Source organism: Austrofundulus limnaeus, unplaced genomic scaffold (assembly GCF_001266775.1).
Source record: "Austrofundulus limnaeus strain Quisiro unplaced genomic scaffold, Austrofundulus_limnaeus-1.0 Scaffold166, whole genome shotgun sequence".
Taxonomy (NCBI): domain Eukaryota; kingdom Metazoa; phylum Chordata; class Actinopteri; order Cyprinodontiformes; family Rivulidae; genus Austrofundulus; species Austrofundulus limnaeus.
In genome coordinates this window covers 1,027,072-1,036,701 of record NW_013952568.1, presented here as the reverse complement: position 1 = coordinate 1,036,701, position 9,630 = coordinate 1,027,072, and the positions used below count along the sequence as shown (strand labels likewise).

Here is a 9,630-nt window from a genome sequence, read left to right as displayed (position 1 = left end):
TGATAAAAGTATTAGAATTACAACCGCTAATTTTTTTTAATTTTTATATCACCATATTTTTATTTAAAATGTATTCTTTTCTCTCGCTTCGTCTGCCATTACTAGCATAAAAAATCTCCAGTCGGGCCGCAATGCATTATGGGATACGCTGGGCCGGGAAGGATCCATCAGACCTGTCCTTCGATTCGGGTCAATGGAAGGATGTATTTGTCGGCCGCATCGAGTCTTCAGTTTTGGACGTCCTTCGTRGCGGCGCTGTGACGTATGCGGCCGACGAATTCGACCTTCAGAGGACCTGACCTGTTGTTTTGGACACAGCCTATGAGCAGCTCACTCACTGCTGGTTCTGCAGTGATACATTTAGATTTTAGTGTTGTTAAATGCATGCCACAACCTAAAGCAGACAAGATAATCCAGGCTGACCCACAACGGATCATTGTTTGTAGAGCAGTGTTAGCGTTGGCAACACTGAAGGGCTAATGTTGCTTAGCTACGGTGGCTTGACAAGTCCAAAAAGGTGCATGTTTCCTGTAGCTGGTTTGGTTCCAGGCCGGTCTGTATTCACATCAGAACCAAACCACACCAGAGTTTGTGTGGAAGTGGACCGAAACCACCTCAAAGCTGGGTCTCCGTCCAGTTGTTTGGTTCGTATGAGTGGATTCACACCTGCATAAAAGGTCCGGACCAAAGGGGAAACAAACTCTGGTCTGTTTAATGAAGACGAAATGTGTCAGGTGAGACTAGACTAGACTAGACTAGACTAGACTAGACTAGACTAGACTAGAATAGAATAGAATAGAATAGAATAGAGCTTTATTGTTATTGTAGAAAGCACAATGAGAGAGTACATACATCGTAAGAATAGATTAAAACAATCTAAAGCAACCAGCCCCCTCAGTTTGACTGAGTTTTACTTTARTCCATGTTAATAAGCACAGAAAGTCGTACCTGGACCCTCCAGGCTGSTCATGTTGATGGCCGGCCCTCCGCTCTGTCCTCCCTGAGCGTTCTTCAGCTGCTGCTCTAACCGCTCCAGCTGAAACACCAGGGAGCTCTTCTCTGTGCCCAAAGCCTCCAGCATGGTCTGTTTCTGAATGAGTGTCTCTGTGAGCTGGTGGAGCCGGTTCTCCAGCTCCGTCTCACTGCTGCTGCTCAGAGTCTTATTGGTCAACTGGAAGAGCAGAGAAATACCACAGAGCTGAGTGATCCTGCACATGCAGAGCTTTATAAAATGTTACCCCAACATGCTACTCATTTATAGTAGCTAACCTGATTCCTGAGTTTCTGGATTTCATCTTCTCTGTATTTGATTTGGCTCTGTAGAGTGGTTTTGGCTCGATGCTGTTCATCTTCAAGGTACTGCAACTCCTGACAACAGATATTTCAACCATTATCACATACACTGCTGCTTTATGGTGGCTATTAGATGTTCCTGTAGTTTCTTACATGTTTGTAGCGTTCCACTTCAGCCTCTAACTCCTGCTTGGCACGGTTCTGTAAGGCCTGTTGCTCCTGCAACTGTACCTGCTGCTCCCGCCATGTCTCAGCCTCTGCGAGGGCCTGACTTTCTAAATCCTGTGAGGAAAAACACACAAKCACTTCTTTACAAGTGGATCACTCATATTTCTGTTGAGTTTGATTTAGGTTTCAAGCATCTAAAATGGAGGAGGGTTTATTTGTTTTGTTGCTTTGTCACCAGAAAGAATGTCTCCCACAGTCTGAACATCATCCAATCACACCATCTTTGTTTTTCTCACCACAAAAGAAAACACTGGAGTAAGGAAAGAAAGTCTTTCTGTCACTGTAGACTCTCACCTGTATTTCTGCTCGAAGTGTGCAGACTTGTTCCTGTAGTTTTTGATTCTCCTCCCTCTGAAGCTCCTTTTCATGACGAAGTTCCTCCACCTCCAGAGCCATGGTCACGCTGCCATCTCCAGTGTCCAGACCTGATCCTTCCTTCAAACTGCTGATCAGCTTCTCTTTGGACTAAAGGAAAAAGTAGATTTCAGTCAATTACCAGTTTTTATTTTATCTTTTCTGCTTCCACTCTTAGACCTAATAACATGTTCACAGAATACCTAAGAAAGTCCTAAGATGGCACCTTGAGAGTGGCAGTAACTCTTGACCTAGGCCTAATTCTTTTTCTTTATAGTGCATTTAMGACATTTATATTCTTAATTTGTTTTATTCTTACATATCTCATACACTGTTTGTGGCCCTCCTGATTATTTTCTCAATCTGTGACCGTGTGCTCTCAAGAATCCAGCGACTCTTCTANTAATAATAATAACAATAATAATAACAATAATAATAACAATAACAATAATAATAATACATTTTATTTACAAAGTGCCTTTCAGGACACCCAAGGACACTGTACAATAGAAAAGAAACATTTGTAAATACACAGACTGATAGGAGTCAGTAACAGTAACAGTCATGTAAAGAAATACAAAAAATAGATAAGTTGAACAATAGGGTTGTGGTGGAGAAACAGAAATGAGGACTACAAAACAGTCAAATATTGAGGAACAATCAGAGTTAACAGTGTACTAATGTTAACAGAGTTAACATTAGTAGGCTAATCTGAAAAGATGTGTCTTCAGGCCAGTCTTAAACAGGGAGAGAGAGGTTGTACACGTGTATATATAGGTTGTATTTGTGTTTGTATTTACGTTCCCTTTTGTCATCACTTCCTGTTTCTTCACATGCAATTCTTTCGACAACTGTTCATCTTAGCGGCGGTAACATTTCTTTTGCAATATGTTACCAATGTTATCTTTCAAAATAAATGCATGAGTATTTATTACAAAAATTTGATGTCACAGGCACTTTCAAACTAAGAAGCAAAGGCCTTCTCCCCATTCTACAAGATATACCCCCCAGAAGCATATTCTAGAACACATCATTCACCCGAGATGAGAAACACTAGCTTCATCTTCATCATTACCTTCTTCACTTAAAAAAATACAAAGACACTCATTCATTACCAAAACTCCTTGTTAATGTCCAAGTGGAGCAATGTACCAAGTCTATACGTCTCCACATGTAAATTCAAAGCAGTGCTAGCAGTTTTATTATGTTACCTCTTTGCATTTCCATATCGTGTAACAGTTAGTCTCATGAGAACAGATAAGATGATCCTTGGGCTTTATGGTGAGTGGATAAAGAAACAGCTATCATGCAAAGAGGGATAAAATGAAGTGCCTCCGGCTGAAAAGGCTCTCACTCATAATGTGATTTTGCTTCATAGGTAAAATAAAACATTTACTGTGAAAACGAAGGATTTTTGTAAAAAGAATAGACGGATTATGCAAGCTATGCTAAATCAATTTGTAATTAAAGATAAATTGCTTTTTACGGTTTTACAACAATATCTTACAAGATTACAATGTGCATAATGTGTACATCCCCCCACACACACACACATATACACACACACTTACATATATATACTGAATTTATACACTGCTCGTTGTCTATTTGTTCATTGGGGGAGAACTGAACTGAGCAAAAAAGCAAAAAAAAAAAAGGTGTAGGCAGATGAAAAAGAAGAACGAAAGGTGTCAGACTCTGAATAAAAAAAACTTACAAAAATATAGCCCAGGAAAAAAGAAAGAAAGAAAGAAATGAATGTGTGATCTTGAATCCTTGGAATTGCTCTTTTTATGTATTTTTCTCTACTGCATTTTTTTTTCTTTTTTGCTTTCTTCTCTTCTCTTCTTGAGTGTCATTGATCTCTGTGCTTGCATATCCATTCAGGTATGTTTCACAAACACTTTTCTTTTACACTATTCATACAAACGATGATACTGAAGAGCATAAGCTCAGGGAACACAAAAATGGCTTGATTAAAACCATGCTCTAAAGAACTGGTACTAGAATCTGGGATTGTTTACCCCTTTTCTGTTTTACAAAATACATTGCTGGGATAAAAAAAATGCTTAGACTAACAAATACTATTTTTATGTTAGTATGCACATGTCCCTAAGTAAATTTGTCAGATGCATGGACTTATGTTAATTTGCAGTCTGTGGTAAAACAAAAATGTGATAGATTAATCACACACAACAAAATAAGATCACAAAATGAACTTATTTTTTGCCATCTGCTCCTGCAAGAAGGCCAAAGCTTATTGTAATCTATAAATGGCCGAAAGATTCTGAAATTTGGGTTCACTTTCTTGTTCAAGGATACCAAAAGAGTACATCCATGTAWGAGGCCCAACAGGAAATTTTTTGCCACGATGCTCCATCAACAAAACTAGTGCCTGCTGGAATTTTCTGAATTTTGTTCAATCGAAAATAAATAAGTGAGGGATGTGTGTAAACAGTCATGTGACACCTTCGGGATTTCAGTTTCTCTCCAGAAGTCACATGGTTTTTGGTGCCTTTCATTTTCTTCCAGCACATAAATAAATAAATAAATAAATAAATAAATAAATAAATAAATAAATAACGTACTTCCAGCATAAATGAGGTGAACACAAAGTCCCACACATAGACACTGAAAGACAGTGCTGGAATCAGTATGTGATTTAGACCAGTGTGATTAATAGCATTCTGCGCACCAGTGAACAGATGAACCACAAAACAGCACAAACATTATCATAACCTGAAAGACCTAATTACTGCAGAGCACATCTGACAGACGTGTGTGTGTGTGTGTGTGTGTGTGTGTGTGTGTGTGTGTGTGTGTGTGTGTGTGTGTCTGTATGTGTGTTAGTGTGTGCTGGGAAGTGGGAGAGTAGAGGGACAATGAGGACAGAAGATTTATGACCCTTTTATGGAATGCAGTTCAGCGTCCCCTTCGTGCTTTTTGTGTCTTTTACCATTTGGGTGCAAATTAGGAATATGATAATGGCCATATTATGCATTATAATGACAATGCAGCCTGTGTACACACATGGGTAAAAATGCACACACACACAGGGTGCATCCATCTTCTTTGACCAGCAGAACAAGAAGGTGTTTCAAAACACAGGTGTGAGAATGAAGACAACAACAATTCATTCTCTTGTACAGTGATACCATGKGTTCACCAAGTAAAAAAACATCCCATAACTCATGAATAAAAAAGCCATTGTACTCATCTAGGTCCCCATTCTCACACTCAAACTGTAACTAAAACACTTCAAACATAAATTACAACAAGGAGATTAAAATAACTGTAATAAAATTTTATTTGATTATAATTTCATAATAACACGAGATGATCAGTTTTAGGAAGTCACACATGCATTGATTTTACATTACCTTCCAAACCAAATACTAGAACAGTAGTCGTTGATGTGAGAATATTTGCACCATTGTTCAGCAGCCTATATATACCACCTCCTCTTGATTAATGCACTTTGAAACTTAGCCTATTAAAAAAGGACTACTTTTGAGCAATTATGTTGTTTCTTAGCACAGCAGGGGAAACGGCCAACTAGCTGTCTCAACAATATTTAAAATTAGATAAAAAAAGATTACAAGTCATCTGTTGTGGTTTTTTTGTGTTATTCATGCTATCTTTCCAAAAATGCATTTGCGTTTTTTGTAAAAATATCTCATGCACTTTAAGCAAAGGTTTTACTCAATGAGTTGTTCTTAAAGTATGTGTTGTGAGTTATTTTTAGCTATGATCACAACAAATATTGTCACAGTATCTAAAGTCACATCCAATAACTTCCTACAAGCTACCAGGGGTGTAAATTGCTTTATCTCCTTCATCATGTTTCTTGATATCACAAAATCTGTCATGATACAATTTTGATGCAGCCAATCAGCCTATATAACATACAGTTTTTACTGCTTATCTTATTCTATTACAAATGATTATTCATAGAAATAACTCAAATAACAAAAATAGCATGTTTTGCATTAACATTTTAACTTCTGGTGGTCCCCCTATTTAAAAAGGGGGGATCGCAGAGTGTGTTCCAACAATAGGGGGATCACACTTCTGAGCCTCCCTGGTAAGGTCTATTCAGAGGTTCTGGAGAGGAGGGTCCGTCGGATAGTCGAATCTCGTATTCGGGAAGAGCAGTGTGGTTTTCGTCCTGGTTGTGGAACAGCGGACCAGCTCTCTCAGCAGGGTCCTGGAGGGCGCGTGGGAGTTCGTCCAACCAGTCTACATGTGTTTTGTGGGCTTGGAGAAGGCGTTTGACCGTGTCCCTCGGGGACTCCTGTGGGGGGTACTCCGGGTGTATGGGGTACCCATTGAAACGGGCTGTTAGGTCCCTGTATGACCGGTCCCAGAGCTCGGTCCGCATTGCCGGTAGTAAGTCGGACTCCTTTCCGGTGCGATTTGGACTCTGCCAAGGTTGCCCTTTGTCATTGATTCTGTTCATAACTTTTATGGACAGAATTTCTAGGCGCAGCCAAGGTGTTGAGGGGATCTTTTTTTTTAACTCTTAAGGACAGAATTTCTAGGCGCAGCCAAGGTGTTGAGGGTATCTTTTTGGTGACCTTAGGATCACATCTCTGGTTTTTGCGGATTATGTGGCCCTACTGGTTTCATCAGATCGTGAGCTCCAGCTCTCGCTGGAGCGGTTTGCAGCCTAGTGTGAAGCGGCCGGGATGAGGATCAGTGCCTCCAAATCCAAGACCATGGTCTTGAGCCAGAAACCGGTAGCGTGCCGCCTCCAGGTCGGGGAGGAGGTCCTGCCCCAAGGGGAGGAGTTCAAGGATCTCAGGGTCTTGTTCATGAAAGAGGGAAGAATGGAGCGGGAGATCGACAGGCGGATTGGTGCTGCATCTGCAGTCATGTGAGCACTGTACTGGTCTGTCGTGGTGAGGCGGGAGCTGAGCCAGAAGGCAAAGCTCTCGGTTTACTGGTCGGTCTACACTCCTACCCTCATCTATGGTCACGAACTTTGGGTAGTGACTGAAAGAACGAGATCGTGGATACAAGAGGCCGAAATGAGTTTCCTTCGCAGGGTGTCTGGGCTCTCCCTTATGGTGCGTTCACACCGAACGCGATTTCAGCGTCAGGAGCAGCAGGTTTACATACAAAGTCTATGGTGGACGCGCTTCARGCAACGTCGGGAARTKCTGYGGCGCCTCAAGCGCGATTAGAGCAGCGCGATTTGAACGATTTGAACGATCTGAGCGTTCGACGCGCTGAGGCACAAATCGCTGAAGTTAGAAAATCTGAACTTTTGCAGCTCGACGCGCAGCGTCAACCAATCAGAGAGACTCCACTGTGTGACATAGTGACATATTTCCTGACGGGACAGTTTACTAAATGATGTCCACTAACCTGAAACAGACAGAGCTCCTGCTCTTTAGCTGAAATGAGTGCTGCAGTCGTGTCCTGATCCGCAGCAATGCGTGGCAGCAACTCATCAGACTGAAAAAAATAGTCCTGAAAGCGAGCTGTGAGCCTCTTCTCTGAATTATCTGGTGAATTAATTATGAATTAATTATCTGATGAACGTGACATGCTCTGGCTCTCTGTAAACAAAGCAAAGCCACTTCCTCGTCCGACATTAAACAGCCCCACAGAGGAGGGAGGGGCGGGGAGGCTCTGCCGTGTAGCGCAGCTGTCCTGCGTCTGACCTCAAAGTGCACAAGCTTCAAACTTCAGCGTAGCTGTAGCTGCTGCTCCTCCACGTCGAGAGGAGCCAGTTGAGGTGGCTCGGGCATCTAGTTAGGATGCCTCCTGGACGCCTCCCTGGTGAGGTGTTCCGGGCATGTCCCACTGGGAGGAGGCCCAGGGGAAGACCCAGGACACGCTGGAGGGACTATGTTTCTTGGCTGGCCTGGGAAAGCCTTGGGATCCCAACAGAGGAGCTGGCCCAAGTGGCTGGGGAAAGGGAAGTCTGGGTCTGTCTGCTTAGGCTGCTGCCCCATGACCCGACCCCGGATAAGCGGCAGAAAATGGACGGACGGACATTTTAACTCCTTAGTAGGGATATCATGCACCCATCTAACACTATCATGTTACAATCATTGTGTTACATATGGGCATATGATATTGATTTACATCGGGCATATGATGATTGCCATGGTGTAATTGAATTATTAATCATTTAATAAATGCATTGATGTATATTGATGTACAGTATTGTTACACCACTACAAGTTAAATAAGTGGTTAGGCAAAGGCATAATCACTCATTGTTTTGTCTTTCAGCAGTGGCAAATAATAATGGTGACATTAGCAGTTCCATAGCCAGGTTTCTTACAGAAACAAAGAAGAAAAACTTCAAAACAATTACAGTTAAATTTTTCATCTCCTCATTCATGATGCATGAATTACACTGGGTCAGATATGGTACCAGCAAAAAGAGTTTGACAAGACACTAAGTTACGGCTGTCTTCCTCTTTGTAATTTGTCTTTTTTGTGCTCCCTGTCAGTTTTACACCATTTTTTTTAACTAAATCTTCCCTCAGGCCTCCTGACACCAGAACAGAACAGAGAGGAGGAGAAAAGGAAAGGCAGAGAAGATAAAGTAATAGACAGTGTGAGTGATCACAGTGGAAAAGACAGACTGCTGAGCAAGGAGGAGGAAAATAGCCAGCGATAGAGAGTCTGGAATTATTAAAGAACAAAAGGTTACAGAAAGATGCAACACACAGAAAACCAAGGTTCAAGAAAACATAATGAGTAAAAAAAAAAAGTTTCAAGTACAAACAAAATCGCAATGAGTGAAAAGGGAGGATGCACTTACAAGGTTGGTGTCCTGTTGTAAGTTTTAAAAGTTCTGATAAAAATAGATGAACACTGACATCAACCCCACTGTGATAGGATAGAGTTTTGATCAGCTGCAGTGAGAGAGATAGGACAGGTCTATTCCAGGGTGTCAGGTGGAGGTGATTGGCACAGCTGCTGCTAATTTGCTAATCAGTCTTTCCTTTTTATGCTGCAGCAGCCTGCTGAGATCCAGAGAGCAGACTGTGACACCTGCCACACATATTCTGGTCTCACCTTGTCAAACCACATGGTGTGTGATCTCTTGAGAGTAATCCACCGATACCCATTATTATTTCTGGAACACCAGCCACAATCACAATTTAAGTATGCAGCAATCTTGCCCCAGCAAAATGTGATTCTTCAGTGCAGGGTGCAGCTCAACTCTACACTTGTTGACTTTATTTTTGTCTGCAGATGGTATTCCTTCAATACAGGCAAGCTTAAGTGTTTCTGCTACCTTTATTAAATATGCCTGTAATACACAGAAATATTATGAGGAGTCAGAAGTTTAAAAACTTAACCTACTCAAGTTGAACCCTTATAGCCTGAACCAAGTGGTTTTGAAACTCAGAATGTGTGCCTGAAGAAGGTAATGTAAATGGTTAAATCCTAAGAACAAGATGTGTGCAAGCTCATCAATATTGCCTTCATAAATCAACCAAAGACAGGTATACAAGTGTCTACCCATCACCTTCTTGAACATTTTAATAATATTTTCTATTCTTTTGCTTGAGTTGTACAGTGAGGGCCAAATACCAAACTAACCCTGGATTTAAACTACAGTACATGCGTCTCCACTCCACTGCGCTGCGGTGCGCAGGTCGCAGCTGTTCGTTTATACAACCTCTGCTCCGCTCCGGTCTGACAGACGTGCAGGAAGGAGATCGCCGGAGCGGAGCGGAGCAGAGGTTGTATAAACGAACAGCTGCGACCTGCGCACCGCAGCGC

General features: G+C 41.7%; 1 protein-coding gene across 1 annotated transcript in view; it reads right to left on the bottom strand.

The window, feature by feature from the left end:
- Window positions 1-948: 948 nt before the first annotated feature.
- Window positions 949-9,630, bottom strand: part of golga5 (golgin A5) — a gene marked incomplete at both ends in the record, with an annotated part of 10,256 nt that continues 1,574 nt past the window's right edge. The window contains 4 exon segments of the mRNA XM_014017347.1: window positions 949-1,171; window positions 1,270-1,368; window positions 1,447-1,575; window positions 1,816-1,986. Coding sequence (XP_013872801.1) covers window positions 949-1,171; window positions 1,270-1,368; window positions 1,447-1,575; window positions 1,816-1,986 — 622 coding nt within the window.